Here is a 25,939-nt window from a genome sequence, read left to right as displayed (position 1 = left end):
CTTCCCAAACACTTGTTTAAACTCAAGATTTTTGATCTAGCTGGCTTTCTTCTTCTGAAATTAAATGCAAAATATCTGTATAATACTTTGGCCAGCTGATTAATTATCCTAAAAAATGTGATATTGGTCATTCCTTGTCAGAAATATCATCTCTACCCAGTAATCAGGGTTTTTTGAAGTATTTTGTGAGTTCTGATCTTAGAAACAACCAAAAAATTTTCTCAATATAGCAAAACTGAGGCTAGCTCACTAATTAAAGGCAATGTGGAGCCCTGAGAGTGAATAAAGTTAATGAGACCTAAAGCCTTGTGCTGTGAGAAGCTTGTGGGTAGAGAAAAACCCTGCCCTGACCTGCTTCAATACACAATAATCTCTCAAAGGCAATATATAAAGACTCTTGGGCCTTGAGATAAATTTGAAAGTTTGGCAAAAGGTTGCTATCTTTCCCTGGAAGTGAAAAGAAGTTGAGTTCAAAGTGTATAGGGATGAAATGCACCCTCTAGATCCCCCACCTACCTACTCCAGCATTTCCTTCAGCCACCATCATCACACCTCTTTTGTTTACTGGAGTCTGTCATCACTCTGAAGGGATTGATGGTTGAAACCTTCCAGTGTGAAGTTTCCTGAGTGAAGATTTATATCTCCCAGAAAGTCCCAGAAGGTAGCACAAATATAATAAGCACAAGTTGGTCGGTACTTTATTACCTCCATTCAGGTCACTTCACATTTGACATGCTGTGGTTAGAGAACAGCGCTTTTGCCCCAATTGCACATCCTGGCATGTGCATGCGTTTACTAGACTACATGTGATGATAAAGACTGTCTGGTGAAGACTTGGTAGGGAAATCTTCAGATTTCATCTTGGTGGCCCTAGCACCTAGCACCAGATGTTTCAATAAGCAAGTTATCTTCATAAAGGTGACTCCCTCACCTTTGTTAAGAAAACATTCTAAGGAAACAGAGGGATTTATGGAGTAGGTTTCTAACAGCCTGGCTGTATCTTAATGTAAATGCATGTGCTCATCTGTAGAGTCTTAGACTGTGTTCATTTTCCACACTGCAGCAGGGTCTGCAGTAAATCAAGAATAGAGAGATACAAATGTTTGCTCCGAAACAAAAACAGGAGTACAGCAATAGAGCAAATGCTTCACCTAGTAGAATTAGGTTAGCTGATGGAGAAGAGGATTTCATTGTCATCCGCCCTACCCCCTTACCTGAGGTCTAGATTAAAGACGAAAATCAATACAGAAATAAAACTTTCCATGACCGTTATTATGTAACAATTCGAGTCATTTAATGTAATACGTTTAACTCATTTAATTTACCATATTATAGGGAAAACACTAATGTTTAGAGAGAAATGCATTTGGTATCTAAACTGGATAACCATAAACTATAGCAACCATTTGTTTTGTCCTGGATCCAGGGCATTAAAAAGCTGACCACATCTGCAAGGTCCTCCTATTCCTAAAAGGAACAAAAATAAAAATTCTATTTAATCACACAGATATAATGTTGATGGCAGTTATGGAAAGAAAAGGCCTAAATAAAATATAAATTAACCAGTCATTTCTTGTACTATTTAAGGGAGTGTCTGGACAATCCCAAACCACAAATAACCCAGATCCCCACATTTGTCTCATTATGATGCATATTTATGCTTATGTGAATATAAATGTGTTTGATTTTTAAATTATTCATGCTTCCAACAAAAGGATGGAACCACATTTTTGAGGCCAAATTTAGGAAGAGCTGGAAAGAGGTCCATTTACACTCATTTCCCTAATCAGTTTCTTTGTGTTCCGCCGGCAGGGGATGAATTTATGTTCTGACTGAAACAGATCAAGGCAAACCAGTTATCCTCAAATCTGGCTCTTCACATGCTTGGTCTTTTTGTTGGGGGCTGGGATAAGGGTGGGGACTGTAACTGGCCTTTCCTGGAAGCTGAATCTGAATACAGGGAGAGAATTTCAAATGCCCTTTCAGTTCTTGCCTGGCCATGGGCTGTACTATGACCTAGACTATAAAATTTGTTGTCTCACGATGTATGAATATGCTACTGTCTTCAGAGTAAATGGAGATGGTAATCCTCCACTAAAGCCCTACTTCTGTCTCATCATTGTTAGGAGGAGGCCAAACTTTGTCATCAAAGTGACTGAAAACTAGGGTAGTTCTTACAAGTTGGGCAGGCTTCAAGAACAGGCTCCATGACTGGTTGCCATTTATGAACAAATCAGATAAAGTGAATCTGTAATTCATTGATACAGGTGGATTCTCTTTTACAAACTACGAAAATATTAGAAGGGGCTTGGGATCAAGGAGTATCTAAGTTTGTTGTCTAATATTCCTAATGTCTTTGATTAGCCATACACATGTCAACCAGGCCATGTATTTCTCTACTACCCATTAAATACTTAGGAACACATGCTGAGCACGGGAGATCACAAGAAGGTACTTACACCAGTGTCCATGTCAAGGATATAAGAACTACATACTAAAGAATGGACATGGTGCTCACCTGGGTCACAGGTATTTTAATAACATATTTAGATAGTGCTTACTATATGCCAGACACTGACACATAGTAAGTGCTTTTACAATGATCTCATTTGATTCTTACAACAACCCTTGGAGGTAGGTGCACTTATTAGCCTCATTTTACAACAGTTGAGAAAACTGAGACAAATAAGTTAATTTGCTTGTCCAGTGTCACACAGCTCAAAAGTGGCTGAGGTCAGATTTGAACTCAGGTCCTTCCTGACACCAGGTCCAGTGCTCTATCCAGTAGGCCAGGGAAGTACCTCTATAGCTGGCACTCCAAGAGAAGATTTCATTCATGCACTGAATGTTCTTTTGATCTTGGGCGGAATTGCACAAGTAATTGTGATTTTGCAATTATAATAGGGGCCAAAATTTTCTCTCGAGCAAGACATCTCTGAAATGATATGTTTGTCTGAGAAAAGGTGATTTTTTTTTCATAACATTGGGCTATATCAGCATCAGTTAATACTTTTCTTAGTATCAATTTGATTCAATAAGTGCGATTCAAATAAATATCAACTTATTTGTCAATTTGAGTCAAATAAGCATTAGCTATCCTACTGTAAGAGACAGAAAAACAAAAATGGAGAACAGTTCTTGCCCTCAAGGGACTTATGTTATAAATTATTTAAGTTAAACATTAAATCTCAACTAAAGTTCTACTGGGATGCCTCTCTGTGGCATAGAGGTGACCCCGGTTTTTTGAAGAATGCATCAGCAAGGTACAAGTTTTGGTAGGTCATATGCCAAGATGGAAAGATTTTGAGTGTGGTTATGTGAGGACCCGCCCAACTGAGTTTGAAGTCTTGTTACCCAGCAAACCAGTCACTAGACAAGTGATTTCTTTGGTCATAGCTACTCATGAAATAATCTGTTGAAAGGTTGGGGTATAAACTGGTAGAAAAAGTTTATATAATAATGGAATTATACTGAAGAAATTAGTATTGAGTACACATTATTTATATATAATCATGCATTTGTATATAAATAATGTAGAGTTAATACTAGTATTTTTATTTAATTATATCTATATTTAATTTATATATATATATATATATATATATATATATATATATATATATATAAACATTGATCTTGATTGTATTTATTCTTGCTATTCTAGTTTAAAGGAAAAAGGAAATCATTTTAACATTTATAAAACATCCCAAAATGCAAAAGCACTTCTAAATTCTTTCAGCCATCAAAGATCAGAAGCTACTAATATCTCAAAGGCTCACCTAGAGGACCATGGCAAATTGCCACCAAGATCACTTCTATGGGACTGCCAGCTGGGAAAGGAGCCTGGGGTGGCCTGTCACCCTTGATTTTACTGTCTACTAAGCACTTCTGCTCAAGGCCCCTTAGTGTCAACACAGTCCTCATTACCTCCTAAGTAAACCAAAGGTTTCTCAGAATGAAAAGTAGTACTTTCTCACAAAAAGTTGGGGGACTTTCTCTAAACAATAATCATTCTAATTGAAGACCACTCAATATTTTCATTTAAAATTAAATAAACTTACACATCATTTCTGAACTCATCCCTAGTGATAACTTCTCCATCTTCACCTATTACTTCATCTGGACCCAGTAGACCAAGGTTCTTTAGGGCTATACATGTGAAAATGAAAAAAGAAATTCATAAAATGTAAATTATTTAGACTAAAGTGAGTTCTGGAATGACTATGAACTATATACAGTTAAAATAAAAGTTGCTAACCTTCTCTGTACTGAATAGGTGTTATAAAACCTTGATTTGTAGGATCCATTATTTCAAACATAGAAACCAAGTTAGAGTCATCCATGAGATAAGGAAAATCTACAGCAGTTATTTTCGCAATCTTAATTCTTGCTAACATATTTAGCAAAAAATCTCTTGGTTTATCTGTAACAGAATAGTTTGTATTTTCATTAGGCACCATAAAATTAAAACTACAGGTATTCCAAATGAAGTATTCTCAAAACACAAAACTTTAAAAGATAATTTAGCTAAAACACAGAATCCCAGAATTCTTATCTCTAAGTTTTAAAATTTAATTTCTAGCAAAAGCAAAAATGTGTCTATATGAATAACTTATTACATGAAGAGAAAATCACGTAACTCACACTTTCTGGAACACTGCTGAAAGGATAAGGGAAGTAAGAACCAAAGAAGATAGGAGTAATAAAGGTTTGTACAGAAAATGAGGATTGATCCTGGCTGCTCATTCATACCCCTTTTATTTAGCTTTCCTCTAAATGTCACTTTTTACATAGCTTGCAAACCTTCTCTCTGAGATGCCATCTTCAGTAGTCTGAGAGGAGATGGTTAAGGTAAAACACACAATCACACATGCATATACCTTCCTGACCATTTCAAGAAGGCAAATACTATTAGAAATGGCAACAACCTACAAGGTACAATCAGTTCTCTATTTTGGATTGCCTTTTATGGATGGCACTTAAGACAGAAATGGAGACAGGGAAACTTGGGGGTATAAGAGACAGTAAGAGAGCCTAAGGTCATTATGCCCCTTAAAAAAAGTCAGCAACAGATATGCCAAAAAAGAAACTCTAAAAAGAAAATTGCATTTAAATAAAAACAAGAAAATCAATTTAAAAAATTTATGGATTTAAAGGACCAAAAGACTAACATATCAGAAGGAAAATATGTTCAACTACCAATAGAAATACCAGGAGAAAAAAACCCAAACTAGAATGCTATCAAAGTACAATTAAATGGATTATGAACACTCTGAAGGAATTATGGGAGAAAAAAATAGCAAACTATCATTAAATGAAATCAAGACACCAAGCATATGTTATTAAGAAATCTCAAGATTTTCTTGCAGCTCTTTCTGTAGTAGCAAACTGAAAAGAAAGGGGCTGTCCATCAGCTGGTGAAGGGTTGGATGAGTCATGGTATATGGGTGTAATAGAATACTACTGTGCCATAAGAAATGGTGAAAAAGATGCTTTCACTGAAACCTAGGAAGACTAGTATGAACTGGTGCAAAGTGAGCAGAATAAGGAGAACAGTTTATATAACAACACTGGAAAAAGCCTTAAGAACTGTGATCAATTCGAAGACCAGTCATGATTCCTGAGAACCAGTGATGAAGCAAATGATATCCAACTTTCTCAGAGGTGGTAGACTCAGGGGGCAGAATAAGACAATTTTTGTAAACAGCCAATGTGGAGATTTGTTTTGCTTGACTATGCATGTTTGTTGCAAGGCTTTTTGTTTTTCTCTTTTTTTCTGACAGCAGGGGGAGGCGAGGGAGAGAATTTTTGTTTGTTTTTTGATCACCGAAGCAAAATTGGTTTAAAACAACACCAAAAGAAATGATGAGCATATCAACGAATTGGGTATGATATTGAAAAAAAACTAAGAAAAGGACAAATTAAAAACCCCCAATTAAACAAATTGGAAATCCTAAAAATTAAAGGTGAAATTAATAAAATTGAGTGCAAGAGGGGCAGCTAGGTGGCGCAGTGAGTAGAGCACTGGCCCTGGAGTCAGGACGACCTGAGTTCAAATCCAGCCTCAGACACTTGACACACTTACCAGCTGTGTGACTTTGGGCAACTCACTTAACCCCAATTGCCCCACCTTCCCCCCTCCAAAAAAAATGAGTGTAAGAAAACTATTCAATTAATAAATAAAACTAGGAATTGGTTTTATGGGAAAATAAAAATAATTGATTAATATTATTTTAAGAGAAGAAAATTAAATCACTAGTATCAAAAATGAAAAGGGAAAATACAGCACTAATGAAGATGAAGTCAAAGCAATTATTAGGAGCTATTTTGCCAATTATATGTCAATAAATTCAACAATTTAAGTGACAAGACTACTTACATAAATATAAACTTCCCAGATTAATGAAAGAGAAAATAGAATATCTAAATAAACTTATTTTAGAAAAAAGAAATAAAATAGGCCATAAGTGAACTTCCTATGAAAAAAAAAGTATCAGGACCAGATGGATTTACAAATGAATTCTACCAAACATTTAAAGATAACTAATTCCAACATTAAGTAAATTTTTGGAATAATAGGCAAAGAAGGAGTCCTACCAAACTCCTTTTATGAAATAAATATGGTGCTGATATCTAAACCAAGAAGAGCAAAAACAGAGAAAGAAAATTCTAGACCAATTTCACTGATGAATATGGATGCAAAAAGGCTAAATAAAATACTAGCTAGGAGATTACAACAGTATATAACAAAAATTATACATTGTGACCAAGTGGGATTTATGCCAGGAATGCTGGGATGATTTAACATACAGAAGACTATTAACACAATTGATTATATCAATAACAAAAGTACAAAAATTGTATGATTATATCAATACATGCAGAAAAAGCTTTTGACAAAATATAATGCTCATTCTTATTAAAAACACTTGAAAGCATAAGTATAAATGGATTTTTCCTTAAAATCATAAGAAGCATCTATCTAAAATTATCTGCAAGCATTATTTGTAATGTGGATAAGCTAGAAGCATGAAAACTGAGAAGAGGCTATAGGATTTGGCAATTAAGATCTGAATGGTAACTTTGAAAAGAGCAATTATCAGCTGAGCGATGAGACTAGAAACCAGCAGCAAGGGTTGAAGAATGAAAGAACCTTGAACAGAAAACTTTGAAAGCAAAGAGAGTGGGAAGTTCTTTCCCTTAGCCGCTTTCCCACTAGTTTGGCTCTGAAAGAGATGAGTTCTGATGGCATGGTAGCTTGAATGGTTGTTTGGTAGAGTCCTCAGGGTCTGGGGGGTTTTGTTTGGTTTTGTTTTATAATGGAGAGGTCTTCCCCATCATATGTTTGTGGGGAGCAAATAGAAGAGATGGGACATAAGCAGACTGAGGAATTGTGAGTTCAGAGTGAAGACACATCAAGGCTGTTGTCCAATTTAAGGGAAGGGGTTAGGAGACACAGACAGGTACTAAACTCCTCGAGAGAGAAGGGAGAATGATCAGGTAATATATATGGGCAGAATGAACCTCAAAGGAAGACAAGTGGCTGAGTGGTGGCAGAGTGAGTCTGAGAGGAGCAACGAGAAGTAAGGGGTAGGCTGTGCTCACCACCCGCAACACTCCTTTTGGGGGTAGGGGCGACAGATTACTCTGAGCGCTGGAGAAGGAGAAGAATGAGACGAAGACGTATAAAATTAAGGAAAATGCATTAAATACAAAGCTGGAAAACAGTTCCTGATCAACAGGAGTCTGCAATCAGGTCGGGGAATGCAGGGAGTTACCACTTAAGGTCACAAAGTTGTTGACAGGAAGAAAACCAGGACTAAATCCCAGGTGTCCTGGCTCCCAGACATTACACCACACTGACCCTACCTGCTGCCAGTAATTGTCTGGGGGAAGAGACGACAGAGTGGAGTGTGTTTTGTAGGAAGCGGTGTAGGGATGCGTGTGTGTGTGTGTGGGGGGGGTCCATGCACGAGAATCCAAGGGGATTGTTAGGGGAAAGTAGGAACTTTGCCCCAGCGCCGCGTCAAGGACGGCAGAGCACAAAGCCAGAGGGCAGGAGGAACCCTTACCGGGTCGACGATAGAGCAGCTGAAAAGTGAGGTAGTTCAGCAGTTCCATGATACGATGTTTTTTCAAATAAAGCTTGGCCTTCTCCTCGGGGGTAATGTAAAGACGGTCGGCCATGGCCAAAAGATCTGCAACTTAACTGTTGCTAAGAGACACTCAGCAGCCACACAAGCTCTGTTAGCTCACTTTGCGGTCCACCCCGTTTTCCCCCGCGAGTGAAGCCACGCCCAGGACCCGCTACTAAAACGCGTTGGCTGCAGCCTAGGGGTCAGGCTTTGAGCGCCTCTTCTTACCTAAGATTTTTCACTGCAGTCCCAAAGTCTTGCTGCAAACTGGAGGTGAGAGGGTCTGAGATCTCCCAAAGGGACACTAGTGACCGTTGGTTAGCACAAGGAAAACTTCTGGTATTCCTTGCTTAGTATGTGAAGCAGCCTTGTCGCTGGGCGGTGTGGCGAGGGCTGCTTTATTGATTAATTTCCTGGGCCACCGTGTGAGCTATGCGGCATCCAGGATCAGATCTAAACGAGCTTACGGTTCCTGAAGTCGGAGAATTCTAGAATTCGAGTCAAAGCTGGAACCTTAGAGGTGCTTAGAGGTCATCAGCTCCAGCCTCCAAATGTCACAGATGTCGAGCAGCAGTGCCCAAGGTCACGTGCTACTAAGTAGCAGAGCTTTGATGTAAACCCCACCTTCTGATCCAAGTCCATTTATCTACCTTCCCGCCTTTCTTTTTAACGCTTGCTGATTAGACATGTTGGGCAAAGGAACATAAAAGAAGCTATCATACAAGGTTTATGTATCTCACCTTTAGATCTGTTCAATTAACTGACCAACTAATTAAACACATTCTGCCTCTGGCAAATAAAATCTCCCGCCCAAGCTTTTCACAAGCCTTTGGGGACCTTGCAAACCTGCCAGTACAAAGCCCTGTGCTGGAGCCCCCGACCCTAGAAAGTTCAGAGTTCTCAGTAAACACTCAACTTCATGCCACAGTAATGATCACAGATAGTTTTGACTCATGAGCCAGCTGCGCTGGCACCAGGTTGCTTTCCCTGAGGGGGAGGGAGGGGTTATTTCAGAACAGATACATAACCAAGAAAGACCCCATCTCTCCAGAGTGGAGAGGATATCTGGGTCTGGGGAAGAAGAATCACTTGCACTGCAGAATGCACAGGCCTGGCTCAGCTTTGGTTTTCATGTCCACCTCCCTTGGGGCTACACGGGCCACTAAATCAAGCTGGGACAACTTCAAGGTTCATAAATCTTGAGAGGTGGTACTTTATGGGTGTGTGGGGAAGCACTCGCCTGGGATTCCAGACAACCTGGGGTCTAGTTGAGGCTCTGATCAATTAGCTGTATGACCTTCATCAGGTCCAAAGCAATACCTCTCTGTTTTGGGTTCTTGTCTATAAAATGAGATTGTAGGGCTCCATGACTCTTAAGGGCCTTAGAGTTTTAAAAGTATGAAATGGGAGACCAGGTCAAGTCCTGGGGTGGAAAAGGAAGTCAAAGAGGTTAGTCATGGCCCTAAAAGACCTGTTCTCTGTGTGCCACTATCCCCCTAACCCAATTAATCATCCAATCAACAAGCATTTATTAAGCACCTACTATATGCAAAGACAAAAATACAATTCCTGCCCTCAAGGAGCTTATTATCTCTCAGGAAGACAAGATGTACACATAGTTGTAGGTACCAAATGTGTACAAGGCAATAGTGGTAGGTATCAGAAACTTGGAGGATCAGGAAAGATATCATGACCCTTGAGGAACAGTAAGGAACAGAGTTTGCCGAGAACACAGTGAGTGAAGAGGAGAAATGTGTAATAAGGGTGGAAAAGGAGGTGAGGACTGGGGTCATGAAAAGCTTTAAAATGCTGAACAGAGACGTATACAGTTGAACCTGGACATCCTAGGGAGCCACCAGTGCTTACTGAGACAGAAATCGACATAGAGGGTCTAGCCTAGAAAGATTGATTGGGAGCAGCTGTGTGGAGAGGGGAGGGACTGAAGGCAGGGGGACCAATTAATTAGGAAGCTATTACAATGACCCAGTCATCCTGATCTATATCTTGCCACTGGGCCCAGATGGTTCCAGAAGAGAAAGTGAGGCTGGTGACTTTGCACAGCCCTCCCTCACTTAAATCTAATTCACTTGCATGCCATGGCATCAGCTCCCTGAGGTCATGGTCCTCTTTGAGAACAAAGGCCAAACAACCTAACAGAACTCCCAATATAAGGAATTTAATACGTAGATGAAATCATAGGACTAGAGAAAAAGAAAAAATTTGAAACAGGCAAATATGAATACAAATAAGTAGGGCATGTCTTAAGGTGAGTCAGATTGAAGGACCAAATATATATACATTGACTATAACTATGTAAACAATAGCAATAAAACAACAAAATCTTGAAAAATACACAGAAGAAATTGTTTAAAAGAGGATTCTAAAATATTTTGTTAAAGTTAATACATGGATTAAAAACTTTTAGATAAAATAATGGAAGCTTATGGTTTCATGCAACTTTAAAAAATTGTATTTGCATATTTGAATGTTTTATTGATGTTTACTAAACAATAAGTTATAAATGCCAAAAAAGTGTTTTAAAAACATTTACATAAATAGAAATCAAAAAGTAGAAGTTGAAAAGATGTTAAGCTAAATGTGAAAGGCAGATAAAATGAAAAAGTAAAAGCAAAATTAGTACATTGCACATATTGACTACAATACAAAATAAGTTTATACATTAAAATAGAAAAGAGATAAACCTGAAGGTGATACTTTTTATAAGAATATATATACATGTCCATTTTTTGTAGATTAAATTTTTAAAGAAAATCTTTTTTAATTGCTTCAACTTAAGGAATTTCCCATTTATTTTAAAAAGCAGAATTGTAGGTATAAATTTGAATCATTAAATGTTAGAGCTGGAAATGACCTTAAAGATAATCTGGTTTGATCTCCTCACTTTACGTGTAAAGGGAATGATCAGGGGAGCCCCTCATCAATTTGATGAGTTCCCAAATCAACTTAACGAGACTATAGGGTTTGTACATTTGTCTGAAGGGCACCTTCCAGGGAAGTAGACACACACACACACACACACACACACACACACACACACACACACAGAGAAAACTCTGATCCCTGATTGGTCCCCAATGATTGGAGATGCTTCCAAGATGAAGAGGATGAGAGGGGAAGAACAGATTCTTATTGAAGGACTTGCCCTTTGTCCTCTTTACTATAACAACTGAGCTGTGTGCAGGCTAGACCTCTTCCTTTTCCCATGTTCTCTCTCTCCCTTGTACTCTCAGACTAGAGTTAAGGCAGAGGGGAATTTTTCCTCCTTCCCAGACTCCCAAGAGTGAACAAGCAGAAGTATTTATTAAGCGCCTAAAAGCAAGCAACTTGCTAAGAACTAGTGATAAAAAGAAAAGCAAAACAGCCTTCAAGGAGTTCACATTGTAATGGGGAAGACAACATGCAAACAACTATGGACAAACAAGATGTGTAAAGAATAAATGGGAGATAATTTCAGAAAGAAGGAACTAGAATTAGAGGGGACCAGGAAGTTTCTTAGAGAAGATGGGAGTTTAGCTGAGACTTGAAGGAAGCTGGGAGAATCTAAGAGGTAGCAATAATGAAGGAGAAAATTCCAGGCATTAGGAACAGTCAGTGAAAAGGCACCAAATTGGGAAGAACAGGAAGGATGCCAGAGTCACTAGATTGTAGACTTTAGAGAGCAGAAAGGCATGCGAAGACTGGAAAGGTAGGAAGGGGCCAGATTATGTAGGGATTTAAAAGCCAAAAAGGAGATTTCATAATTGATCCTGGAGGTAACAAAGAATCACTGGAATTTATGAAAGGGGGGGCAAGGGTAGTGCGACATGGTCAGACCTGTGCTTAAGCAAGATATATTTGGCGGCTGAATGGATGATGAACTAGAGTGGGAAGAGACTTGAGAGATGGAGAGATGAACAAGAAGGATGCTGCAATAATCCAGGCATGAAGTGATGAAGGCCTGGACCAGGGTGGTGGCAATCTCAGAGAAGGTGCGGTAGATGCTATGGAAGTAGAATTTACAGGACTTGGCAAGAGATTGGATAATGGGGCATGAGGGAGAGTGAGGAGTCAGGGATGACACCTATTTTGCAAGCCTGGATGACTGAGGGGATTGCAGTGATGTCAAAGTTAGGGAGAAGAGAAAGGTTTGGGGGAAAGATAAAAGCTCAGTTTTAGATGTGTTTAAGTCTTAGCGACCTCCAGTTTGAGATGCTTAATAGACATTTGCTAAAATATGAAGCTGAAACTCAGGAGAGACGTTCAAGCTGGATAAATATATTTGAGAATCATCTTCATAGAGATAATAATTAAATCCGTAAGAGTTGTTGAAGTTGTCAAGTGAAATAACAAAGATGGAACAGTGGAGTCCCAAGACAGAGACTTGGGAGACACTCATGGTCAATGGGCAAGTTGGCCTGAAGATCTAGCAAAGACAACTGAAGAGGAGTCAGAGAGGTAAGAGGAAAGTTAGAAGAAAACAGTGTCAGGAAAACGTAGAAAGAAGAGAGGACCAAAGAGAAGAGAATGATCAACAGTGTGAAAATCTGCAGAGGAATGAAGAGGATGAGGATTGAGAAAAGGCCATTAGATTTGGCAATTAAGAGATCTTTGATAACTTTGTAGAGAGCAGTTCGGCTGCATGATGAGCTCAGAAGCTAGACTGCAGAATTAAGAGAGAAGAAGTGATGTGGTGGCACCAGTCATACATGGCATTCTCTAACAGTTTCGAAAAAAAGAGAGGAGAGGTTAACTATGGAGAATGGATGATCAAGTGAGGGGTTTTTGAGAATGGGGAGAAATGGATCTATTTCTGGGCAAGTAAGCAAGAAGCCAGTAGATAGGCAGATACTGAAGATTAGTGAGAGGGCTGGGTGGATAGAAGGGGCTATGGGGCAGTCTGCTGGAGAAAACAGGGTTGAAATGTGATTATTTGTGCATGTAAACCGGTTTGCCTTGGCAAGAATGCAACCTCTTCATGTGAGACAGGAATGAAGGAGGGATAGCAGAAGGCATATAGATGATGTGAGATGAGGAGTGCAGGGAAGAGGGAGCTTCTGGCAAATGGCCTCAATTTTTTCAGTGAAATATGAAACAAGGCTACATCAAGAGCAAAAAATGGTGGCTTGCAGGAGAAGCACATGGCAAACTGCCTGTGTTTGCTTAGGCAAGAACAAGAAGAGACTTCTTAGATGTGCCCAATTATACTGGGGCTGGTTGGGGTGAGGATTGGGGAAAACTTCTGACCCCCCACTACATCATGACATATATAAAGACTCTCTGTCTCTCTCTGTCTCTCTCTCTCTCTGTCTCTCTCTCTCTCTCTCACTCACATTAAGCCATAATTACCTGTCATAAGATCTCAATTATACAGAAGAAATCTTCTCGGAATCACAGGGCCTAAGCATTGGAACAGACCTCAGAAGCTTGTCTGTTTTAATCTAAACTTGAACAGGTACCACAATTACCCAAGTCCCAAGTGAGTCATCTAACTGGTCCTTGAAGAGGTGTGGTCATCAGGAATCCACTAGCACTTCCTGAGACACCGCTGCACTTCCGGTCAACTCTGTTAGAACAATTTTCTGCGTATCAAGCTTAAATCTGACTTCCTATTTTTACCCCCTGGACCAAAGGGAATAAATTTAATCTTTGTTCCAAATAGCAGGCTTCTAATATTTGAGGTTCTGTCACAATGCTTGCCATACTCTTCCCCAAGAAAAACACTTCTCTAAATTGATCTTTTTACCACAGAGGTACATACAGCCACATACAGCCCACCAATATTCCTGGATGTGGCTGAAACCAGATTAAAATGTAATTGGGAAATAATTAACAAAATAAATAAAAGTACAATAAATCACAGATAATATTACCATGTGGTTTTCTAAATCAATATGAGGCCCACAGGGTGTTGTATTGACCATGTACATTGTACATGGTAAATGGCCCCTCTTTCTATTTGAGTTTGATACCACTGTTATACAGCATGTTTTCCAATCCTCTTATGATCTTGGTTGCCTCCTTCTTGAAGCATTCCAGCTTGTTTAGATCCTTCCTAAAACTTGTTAAAAGTTGCTCAGAACTGAACAATGTGTTCTTTTTTCTTCAACGTTCACTTTTATAAAATTTTGAGTTCCAAACTTTTTTTCTCCCTCCCTCCCCTCCCCTCTTCCCAAGATGGCATGTGATCTGACATAGGTTACACATGTACAGTCATATTAAACATATTTCCACATTAGTCATGTTGTAAAAGAAGAAAGAAAACAAAAAAGGTAAAAATAGTATGCTTTGATCTGCATTCAGACTCCATAGTTCTTTTAATTTTATAATTAAGATTTTTTATTTTTAGTTTACAACACTCAGTTACACATAATTTTGAGAGCCAGATTTTCTTCCCCCTGCCTCCCCAAGACTGCATGGAATCACATTGAACCTATTTACACAATAGTCAAGTTGTACAGAAGAATTATGACCCATGGAATGAATCATGAGAAAGAAGAAACAAAACAAAAAAACAAAATAAAAACAAAAGAGAAAAAAAAGAAAAACCAAGGGAAAAAAAAATGAAGAGCGTACAGTGTGCCTCAATCTGCATTCAGACTTCATAGTTCTTTCTCTGGATGTAGATAGCTCTCTCCATCATGAGTCCTTTGGAGTTGTCTTTGAACCTTGTATTGCTGAGAAGAGCCAAGTTTATCAGGGTTAGTCACCACAGAATCCATATATCTGTGGTTGTGTATAATGTTCTCCTGGTTCTGCTCCGCTCACTCAGCATTATATCATGTAGGTCTTTCCAGGTTATTATAAAGTCTGTACCTTCCCCATTTCTTATAGCACAATAGTATTCTATAACATTCATATACCACAACTTGTTCAACCATTCCCCAATTGATGGGCATCCCCTTGATTTCCAATTCTTTGCTACTACAAAAAGAGCCGCTATAAATATTTTTGTACATATTGGCCCATTTCCCACTTGTGTGATTTCTTTGGGATACAACCCTAGAAGTGGTATTGCTAGGTCAAAGGGTATAAACATTTTTATAGCCCTTTGGGCATAGTTCCAAATTGTTCTCCAGAATGACTGGATCAGCTCACAACTCCACCAGCAATGTAACAGTGTTCCAATTTTCCCACATCCTTTCCAGTGTTTATCATTTTCCTGTTTTGTCATGTTAGCCAATCGGACAGGAGAGATGTGGTACCTAAGAGTTGTTTTGATTTGCATTTCTGTAATCAGTAGTGATTTTGAGCATTTTTTCATATGCCTATAGATATCTTTAATTTCTTCCTCTGAAAATTGTCTGTTCATATCCTTTGACCATTTCTCAATTGGGGAATGACTTGTATTCCTATATATTTGGCTCAGTTCCCTGTATATTTTAGAAATGAGGCCTTTATCAGCAACACTAGTTGTAAAGATTTTCTCCCAATTTTCTGCTTCCCTCCTAATCTTTGTTGCATTGGCTTTTTTAATACAAAAACATTTCAATTTAACATAATCAAAATTATCCATTTTGCATTTTGTAATGCTCTCTATTTCTTGTTGTATCATGAATTCTTTGCTTTTCCATAAATCCGATAGGTAAACTATTCCTTGCTCTCCCAAATTGCTTATAGTATCAGCCTTTATTCCTAATTCATGAACCCATTTTGACTTTATTTTGGTATATGGTGTAAGATATTGGTCTATGCCCAGTTTCTGCCCTACCATTTTCCAATTTTCCCAGAAGTTTTGGTTAAATAGTGAATTCTTAGCCCAGAAGCTGGACAGACTCCATAGTTCTTTCTCTGGATGTGGATAGCTTTTCCATCCCGAGTCTTTTGGAAATGTCTTAAATCATTGTATTGCTGAAAGGAGCCAAATCTATCAGAGTCATTCACCACACGGTGTTTGTTACTGTGCACAATTAAACAAAGTGTTCTTAGACATTATCTGACCAAGGAAGCATCCAATATTGCCTTATTTGTTTTGAACATAAGCCTCCCAATATAACCCATTGGTTGCCATCTCATTGATTCCTATTAAGCTTGTGGTCCACTGAAACCTACAGATCTTTTTCACTGGATTGTGTCTCTCCATGCCTATCCTATTTGGTGCCCCTATGAAGTAGATTTTTTTAACCCAACTGCAAAACTTAACATTTATCCCTACTATATTCTATCTTATTCCCATATTCTGTTTCTATCATCCATATTATTTTGCCCTTCCAACTTCATATTACAAATGACACCAGGGGGTGGAGCCAAGATGGTGGCTGGAAAGCAGGGACTTGCTTAAGCTCTCCCCCAAATCCCTCCAAACACCTGTAAAAAATGTCTCTGAACAAATTCTAGAGGTACAGAACCCACGAAACAGCAGAGGGAAGCAGGTCTCCAGCCCAGGATAGCCTGGATGGTTGCTGGGAGGGGTCTATCACATGGTGCTGGGAGCAGAGCACAGCCCAGTGTGGGCCACACTAGGACAGACCAGACTGGGCGTTGGCCCAGAGCTGGCCTTAGGGCCATGAATCATTTTGCTGTGGCAGTTACCAGACTTCTCAACTCACAAATGCCAAAGACCACAGAGCAGGTTAATGGGAAAACTGCTAGATTGGGTTAGAAAGTTATCTGGCCCCAGCCCTGGGGGTAGTGGAGGTAGTGGGAGTGGTGACAGCAACAGCAGGAAGCTCCTGCCGCTGCTTCCAGAGCTTCAGTGTCAGTTGCTTCCAGAATCCCTGGCTCACACAGCAGGAGAAATCAAACGGCAGACTGGAATGGGAGTGCAGGGCTTGCTTTGCCCTGCTTGGATCTGGGTTGAGGCCTTGGTTGGCAGTTCTTGGGGGAGGAGGAGCACTGGTGTGGCAGAGCTTGCAGTGACTATGGAGTAGAAGTAGCTCTGAAAACAGCAGCACAGCCCCTAAACCTTGGGACAAAGTACTCTCTACAAGCAATCATACCCTGACAAAAAACTCAAAGGTCAAGTAGTTGGCTGGGAACATGGCCAGGCAGCAAAAAAGGACACAGACTCAGATGCTAGAATCTTTTTTTGTTGACAAAGAAGATCAAAACATACAGCTAGAAGACGTCAACAAAGTCAAAGAGCCTACATCAAAAGCCTCCAAGAATTGGGCTCAGGCCACGGAAGAGCTCAAAAAGGATTTGGAAAAGCAAGTAAGAGAAGTAGAGGAAAAATTGGGAACAGAAATGAGAGAGATACAAGAAAACCATGAAAAACAAGTCAATGACTTGCTAAAGGAGATCCAAAAAATACTGAAGAAAATAACACCTTAAAAATTAGACTAACCCAAATGACAAAAGAACTCCAAAAAGCGAATGAGGAGAAGAATGCCTTGAAAGGCAGCATTAGCCAAATAGAAAAGGAGGTCCAAAAGACCACTGAAGAAAATATCACCTAAAAAATTAGATTGGAGCAGGTGGAAGCTAGTGACTTTATGAGAAATCAAGATATTACAAAACAGAACCAAAGGAATAAAAAAATGGAAGACAATGTGAAATATCTCATTGGAAAAACCATTGACCTGGAAAATAGATCCAGGAGAGATAATTTAAAAATTATTGGACTACCTGAAAGCCATGATCAAAAAATGAGCCTAGACATCATCTTTCAAGAAATTAGCAAGGAAAACTGCCCTGATAGTCTGGAGCCAGAGGGTAAAATAGAAATTGAAAGAATCCACCTACCATCTCTTGAAAAAGATCCCAAAGAGAAAACTCCTAGGAATATTGTCGCCAAATTCTAGAGTTCCCAGGTCAAGGAGAAAATACTGCAAGCAGCCAGAAAGAAACAATTTGAGTATTGTGGAAACACAATCAGGATAATACAAGATCTAGCAGCTTCTACATTAAGGGATTGAAGGGCTTGGAATATATTCCAGAGGTCAAAGGAGTTAGGATTAAAACCAAGAATCACCTACCCAGCAAAACTAAGTATAAAATACCCCAAGGCAAAATATGGACTTTCAATAAAATAGAGGACTTTTAAGCTTTCTCAGTGAAAACATCAGAGCCGAATAAAAAATCTGACTTTCAAACACAAGAATCAAGAGAAGCATGAAAAGGTAAACAAGAAAGAGAAATCATAAGGGATTTACTACAGTTGAACTGTTTTGTTTACATTCCTACATGGAAAGATGATATGTGTAATTCATGAGGCCTTTCTCAGTATTGGGGTGGTTGAAGGGAATATACATATACATAGACAGAGGGCACAGGGTGAGTTGAATATGAAGGGATGGTATCTAAAAAAAATCAAATTAAGGGATGAGAGAGGAATATATTGAGAGAGGGAGAAAGGGAGAGATAGAATGGGGTAAATTATCTCACATAAAAGTGGCAAGGAAAAGCAGTTCTGTAGGAAGGGAAGAGGGGGCAGGTGAGGGGGAATGAGTGATATTGCTCTCATCGGATTTGACTTGAGGAGGGAATAACATACACACTCAATTGGGTATCTTACCCCATAGGAAAGTCGGGGGAAGGGGATAAAAAGTGGGGATAATAGCAGGGAGGGCAGATAGGGGGAGGAGGTAATCAAAAGCAAACACTTTTGAAAAGGGACAGGTAAAGGGAGAAAATTGAATAAAGGGGGACAAAATAGGATGGAGGGAAATATAGTTAGTCTTTCACAACATGAGTAGTGTGGAAGTGTTTTATATAATGATACATGTGTAGCCTATGTTGAATTGCTTGCCTTCTTAGGGAGGGTGGGTGGGAAGGGAAGAGGGGAGAGAATTTGGAACTCAAAGTTTTAAAATCAGATCCTCAAAAGAAAAAATTGTTTTTTGCATGCAACTGAGAAATAAGATACATAGGGAATGAAGCATAGAAATCTATCTTGCCCTACAAGAAAGTAAGGGGAAAGGGGATGGGGTGGTGGTGACAGAAGGGAGGGCTGACTGGGGAACGGGGCAATCAGAATATATGCCATCTTGGAGTGGGGGGGAGGGTAGAAATGGGGAAAAATTTGTAACTCAAAATCTTGTGGAAACTAATGTTGAAAACTAAAATATTAAATAAATAAAAAATTAAAAAAAAAAACAAATGACTCTAAAGTTGTGAGGCTGGTGACTGAGAGGTAGAACATTGGCTAAACACTGGGCTTGGAATCAGGGAGACTCATCTTCCTGAGTTCAAATCCAGCCTCAGACACATAGTAACTGTATGGCCCTGGGCAAGTCACTTCACCCTATTTGCCTCAATTTCCTCTTCTGTAAAATGATCTGGAGAAGGAAATGGCAAATCACTCTAATATCTTTGCTAAGGAGACCCCAAATGGGGTTATGAAGAGTTGAATATGACTGAAGAACTACTGAACAACAAAAACCAAGGTAATAAATAGGGAAGTTGTTCAGGGGGGAAGGTGGAAGAGTTTTGGGGGAAAGAGAATGATCTCTGTTTTACATATGTTGAGTATGAGATGTCTACAGAGCATCCAGTTCAAAATGTCCAAAAGACAGTTGGTGATTGTGACTAGAGGTCAGTTAGTTATATATACAGTTAGTCTGTATATATAAATCTGGATATAGAGATGATAACTGAACCCATGGGACCCGATGCAACCACCAACCAAGAGAGGAGAGAGGGGGAAGAGATGCAGACCCAGGACAGAATCTAAGAGGATACACACTGTTGGTGAATATGACTTGAAGATCCAAAAAAGGAACCTGAAAGGCAATCAGACAGGAGGGAGGAAAAAGAAGAGAGAATCAGTGTCACAAACACCTAGAGAGGAGAGAGTATCCAAGCGAAGAAGGCTGAAAAGAAATCAAGAATGATGAGGACAGAGAAAAGGCCATGAGATTGGACAATTAAGTGATCATTGATAACTTTGGAGAGAGCAGTTTCAGGTGAGTAATGATGCTGGAAACTAGAATGCAGAAAGTTTAGAACACAGAGGAGAGGAAATGGAAGAACCGAGTGTAGAGAGCGCTTTTTCAACTAGTTAATTGGAAAAGGAGAGGAGAAATTTATAGGATGACAGCTAACAGGGATATTAGGATCAAGTGAGGGTAACAGGTATTTTAATTTAATTTAATTTTTGTTTTAAGGATGAAGAGAGAAGAGGGTGCTTGTAGACAGCAAGGAAGGAGACAGTGGATAAGAAGAGATTGAAGATAGGAAAGCATGGGAATGAAAGAGGGGGTAATCTGCTGGAGAGAATGGAATGGGATAGGACCAAGGGTACAGGGATAGGTTTGCCCTGACAAGCAGAATGTGCCCCTTCCTCATGTAAGACAGATATGAAGGAGGAGATGAGGAGAAGGATGTATGATTGATATTAAAAGAGAAAAGAAAAGCTCCGAGAGAATGGCTTCAGTTGAAGTAGAAGCCCAAGTACTCAGCTTATAGGGTAGGGTAAGGGGCTACCACCATTGGAGGCATGAAAATAGGAAGAGGGGTGAAAATAAACACAAATTTGTAGTGGATCATAATTATGTGACTTTCTCTAGCTGTATTCAGCAACAAGAGAAAAAAAAGGGAAGGCATCAGAAGGTGAGAGTAATTCAATGTTGTTGGGTGTTTTTTCCCCAAGGCATAATTGGAAATAAGACAAGGGGGCAAGGGATCCCAGCCTACAAGAAGTTTGCAGTTTTGACAGAAAAGTGAAATGAATTAATAACTCACAGCCATGGAACCTGCTGGAAGCGGAGCTAGGACTAGAACCCAGGTCTCTGGATCCCAGCCACCACACCTTTCCAGTCTTTTTGCACTTCACTCCAGGAAATCTGCTTTCCATGATCCACCGACACTGACCAACCTGCAGTCCCTCAGACAGGACACTGATGCTCTCATTTTCTCATTTTTGTGCCTATATCCCAGAACCCTCACCTCTGGGTTTCCCTAGCTTCTCCGAAGGAGGCCTTTCCTGATAGTATAATGCCTTTCCCTCAGAGATCGCTTTCCTTCTAGTTTGTATATATTTCGTAGATGCCTAGTTATTTGCACGTAATGTCCCGCATTAAAATAGGAACTCTTTGAGAGCAGGGACTACTTTTTTGCCTTTCTTTGTATCCCCAGTTTTGCCTTTCTTTGTATCCCCAGTGTTTAGCACAGTTCCTGGCACACTAAACGCTTACTAATTAATTAGTTAACGCTTAATAATTAATACTGACTGACTAACATCACCAATCTACCGTTATAATGGTCCAGGCACCCCGCGGCGAAGTGGGCAGTGAGTACACTAACGTACGAGGAATGGGTGGAGAAGGGGATCAAGTCCAAGGGAGGAGGCGCCCAAAGCACGACTGCTTTACCTGGTCTGTTAAAGAGGAGGCTGCTGGTGAGGTGGACCAGCAAGTCCAAGACCCGATGTTTTTCCAAATACAGTAGAGCTTCCTGCTCCTGGGCACTGGTCAGAACTAACCTACTAGTAAGAAACTCAAAAGCCATGGTCAACTGTTTAGATGCACGCCGTTGCTAGGAGCCCCGGCGGCAGCCGCAAAGATTCTAGATTCCCAGATTGTCCTTTACTTGGTTCTTTCGTTCCCTCGCAGTTGACCCCGCGCCCCCGCCCGCCCGTCCGATTTTCCTCCCAGTCTTTTCTGGGCAAGTGCATATCCCTCAACCTCCCTGTGGCGCGGTAGCAAAAGAAAGCAGGATGCCAGAGGTGCTACCGAGAACTCGACCTTGGCCGTGATCTTGGCTTATTTGGCTTTTTTTTTGGGGGGGGGGAGGGTTCTGGTCTGGCTTTATTAGAAGGAGCTTAAGAACTGGGTGGGGCTGTAATGGCAGAAGTGGGCTGGAGAAGGTTTAAATGGGGCTAACTAAGGTGGAGGGGGGGGGAGTGGAGGGGGTTCCTTCAATGCTAAGGAAAATGGGGAGGAGAGGCAGAATGGGGTCTGGACTCAAAGCCGGGTACAAGGAGGAAAGCTAGCATGAGAGAGCTCAGAAAGGAGCTTCCCGGGAAGTGTGAGAGGCCGTCAGGGCTCGTTTCAGTTGCTCGTAGGTGACAAACATCACTACATTCCAGGAACCCAAGAGGAGGAAGGAAGGCATGAGCCCTTTGTAGAAGTCTTGGGGTCCCTCCTTCCGAAGCATGGTGAGGGCCCAGGGGCCAGCACTGGCATACTGGCCCTCAGCAGAGTTCTTGTATCTCGTCTTGACCACATCCACTAGGGAAGCAACGATGGTGGTGCAGAAGCCAGCCCCGAAGGCTGATGTGAAGTGGCATGGAAGGTCATCAGTCATGAGATGGGCTTCAGGAGGGCATCTTTGATGAGATTATAGATCACCAGCTCAGCACAGTTGACAATAGCATTTCGGGCAACATTGGGTGAAGTTCCTTTCCATTGGCCCCGAAGGCCCTCCTCTACAGCGATAGTCTTATAGGCATCCACTGTACTCTGGTATGTCCGGCTGCCACCTGCACGAGCCTGGGCCTGGAAATGTACCTTCACTACATCTGTGGGCTGGGCTATGCCCACTGCCAGTGCCCCTGTGGTGCAGCTTGCCAGGAGGCTGCTCCCAGTGCCTGCATGCTCAGATCCCTTGGTGTGGAACCGTTCGACAAAGTCATTGAGGTCAAAGCAGACAGAAGCAAAACTCATCTGGCGCTGCAACCCAGCCACCAGCCCATTGTACAGACTGCCAGGGCCCTCAGTCTTCACCATGGTCAGAATGGTGCCCATGACACCCCGATACTTGAATCTTCAGCCGGACTTTGGCTGTGTTCAGGGGGAAGGTGATGAGGTCAGCCTTGCAGGCAGCGGTGCCAGCCCCGAGGAACTTTACGGTGGCTGTTGGAGGCACATTTGTAGGCTTAAATCCAACCATGATGAATGCTGGCCTTCTGCTACTTCCCAGGAGGCAGAGGCGAAATGGAAAGATAGCCTCCACTGATTGAGCAAGACCAGATAGAGGAACTCTGCCAGAGTCCTGATCTGGAGGGTCTCATGATGATGGCACCTTGATCAAGCTTCTCTAAAGGTGTTCAGCTGTTCAAAGTTGCTCACGGCAACCATGGCCCACTTTTTTTTTTTTTTTTTTTTGGCTTTTTGACCTTACTCCTGGAGCCCATCAGGCAGTTGAGGGATGCAGACCCGTGCTGTTCTGGCCCTCCCGGGCCTCCGGGGCCAGTACCGGGAGAGAAGCCAGTGGACTCATTACTGATCCTCCGAGAGGAGGGTGCATAGGCTGCACTCACTGACTGCCTAGGGCGCCTGCGTGGGAAGGAGGGTGGCCCCTGGATCCGCTGCCGTTTTCTCTGCTCAGACCGGTTTTCAGCTGCGGTCTCCAGCTCTTCCGCCAGGCTGCCAGCGTGAGAGGAGTATCAGTTACAGCTGTTAGCCTAAGCAACAACTTCTGGTGTTTACTGACTTGTCTGGTACGTGGTGAAACCTGTCTAGTTCGCTTGCTGCTGTGCACGGTGAGGCACGGACTGCTTTGCTCCCATGTTGCCGAGGGCTCAGCCCAGCTTCTGGTCTATCCTAGAGCCCCCTCCGCAGCCAGAGATTCTAGAGCGTCTGAGCTGCTCTAAACTGACCTTAGAGGTCATCGGGGGCCTTCTTATCTCACAGGTGTCATCTGGCTCGCCTAAGGGCACAGGCTAGTGAGCGACAGAGCTTGGATTTGCTTTCTAGGCAAGTCAACAAGCATTCATTAAGTACCTGCCACATGCCAGCTACTGTGCTAAACATTAGGAATACAAAGAAAGGCCTGCCTCCCCCCAGCAAAAGAACCCCCAAACAAAAAACGCCCCGCCCTCAAGGCGTTCACAGTCTAATGAGGGAGGGAGGAGCGAAGAATCATGTACAAATATACATACTAGACTAAAAGTCTTCAGCGTAGCTTAAAGCTGCTAATAGAGCCTGGGAACGAGTACACCCCGTATAGAGTAAATTGGAAGTAATCTCAATGGGAAGTCACTGTATTAAGGGAAACTGGAGACAGGCTTCTTGCACAAGGTGGGATTTAAAAGGAGGTGAAGGATTTGAAACATAATTTTTCTGACTCAGCCCCAGGGATACGTCTTCCTTTCTTTCTGCCTTTCTTGTTTTCTAGGTTTATTTCCTCTCTTCTCTCATCCCTCCCCCACCCCTGCTTTTCAGCTTCTTGATTACACTTGTCAGGCACAGGCACAAGAAAGAAACTGTCATATAGAACACATGGAACAGTCTATCAGGTCAGTTCAAATTTAATAATAGTAATGGCTAACATTGATATATAGAGCTTTATGATTTGTAAAGTGTGCTACATGTGTTATACAAGTGCTACTTTTACAGATGAGGAAACCGAGATTGAAGTTGATTGAGTGAACTGTCCAGGGTCACACAGCTAGGGTCTGAGTCAGAATTCAAGGGTAGGTCTTCCTGACTTCACATCGAACCTTCTATTCATTTGTGACACACAGCTGCCTTTAATTAGGAAACTAAGACTCCTCTGTTTCTGGCAAATAATATCCTCATCATAAGTAAGCTCTTCCTGAGTAAGTTCTTCACAAGTACTTCTGCGTTGCACACACAGGAAGGAGCAGGTCCAAATAAGCCACGTGTAAGAGCCCCAAACTCTAAAAATTTGACATCCTAGAAGGATTACAGTTTTCAATAAAGACAATAATTAATGGAAGCCATTGTCACAGAAACATACAACTTAGTTTCACAGCAAGGTCCACAGTCAATTCTGACCTCTGAGCTTCACTGACATTAGGCAGTGGGAGGGTCATTTGAGACCAGAGGGGTGAATAATATAACCCACTAAAGCTTCCCTGCCTCCTCAGGGTTGGGAGCAGATCTAGGTCTAAGGAAGAAGAGTCATTTGAACTGTAACTCTGTACAGGCTTGGCTCAGTTTTGGTTTTCATCTCTGCCTTGGTACAGTGAGGAATACTACATTTCATGTTGGGACAACTTCAGGGTCATCAAAGAGAAGTTCCGATACCAAATATTAGGAAAAGATTCTTTTCTGGGAGTCAGGCTTCTGTCTGAGGCTCTGCCACCACTTTGCTTCATGACCTTAGGGACAGCTACCTTTCCAATTTTAATGCTATGTAAAATGGAAGTTGACGAGGTTGATCCTGGTGCAAAAAAGCAGAGACCTGCCATCTTACTATTTAACCAGCAAAGAAGCCTTTAATTTGCTTTCATGGCTATGATTCTCTGAATGATTCGTGATGGACATTAAAGCTAGTGGGTCTAGGCAAGTGTCTGGGGTGTAGTAGGAATTGAAGAAAAATTATTGGGAAACGCAGCTAGGAGGAACTTTGGAGTAAGGGATTTGGGATCCTTTGTGATTTTGTGTCCCAGAGCTGAAGCTTTCTATTTGCATGTCTCTAAAACTATGCTAGATCTAGGTTAACCAAACCAAGAGAGTTTTTGAGATTTCTATCCTCAGTAATGTGGTACTTTGGAGAGGGACATGTGAAAAAGACAATAGTGGGTTGTATCTAACAGGAGATGTGACATAATATAGTTAAAAGAGTGCTATACTTGGTGTCAGGAAGACCTGGGTTAGGGTCCTGCTTCTGACACATCCTACTTGAGTGACTATGAGCAGGTTACTTAACTTCTCTGAGCCTCAGTTTCCTCATCAGAAAAACAGAGAAAAAATATCTATAGTACTTACCTTGAGGTGTGGTCTGCTGGATTGATTGCTGCTACAGAGTCAAGAAAACCTGGATTCAAGTCCTACTAATACTATATATTAGCTACTAATTAATATATTTTATATATTTATTTATAAAAATTTTATTTATAATTTATTTAATATAACTAATATATCAGCTACTAATAATATATATTAGCTATGTGACCCTGTGTAAGTCACTTAACCTCTTAAGGTTCTTTAAGATTATACATTGTGGAGAAGGTGCTG

General features: G+C 40.9%; 1 protein-coding gene and 1 pseudogene across 1 annotated transcript; both read right to left on the bottom strand.

Annotated features, from left to right (window-relative positions):
• Positions 1–1,413: 1,413 nt before the first annotated feature.
• On the bottom strand, positions 1,414–21,521 carry EFCAB10 (EF-hand calcium binding domain 10). Its single transcript, XM_036761238.1, has 4 exons — positions 21,386–21,521; positions 4,259–4,423; positions 4,062–4,149; positions 1,414–1,467 (listed from the first exon to the last, which is right to left on the bottom strand). The coding sequence occupies exons 1-4, from the start codon at positions 21,519–21,521 to the stop codon at positions 1,431–1,433; spliced, it is 426 nt and encodes a 141-aa protein (XP_036617133.1). The 3' UTR covers positions 1,414–1,430.
• Positions 21,522–22,016: 495 nt separating this feature from the next.
• Positions 22,017–22,904, bottom strand: LOC118851910 (annotated as a pseudogene).
• Positions 22,905–25,939: the final 3,035 nt, after the last annotated feature.

This window comes from Trichosurus vulpecula, chromosome 5 (assembly GCF_011100635.1).
Source record: "Trichosurus vulpecula isolate mTriVul1 chromosome 5, mTriVul1.pri, whole genome shotgun sequence".
Taxonomy (NCBI): Eukaryota; Metazoa; Chordata; class Mammalia; order Diprotodontia; family Phalangeridae; genus Trichosurus; species Trichosurus vulpecula.
This window is presented reverse-complemented; position numbering and strand designations above follow the sequence as displayed.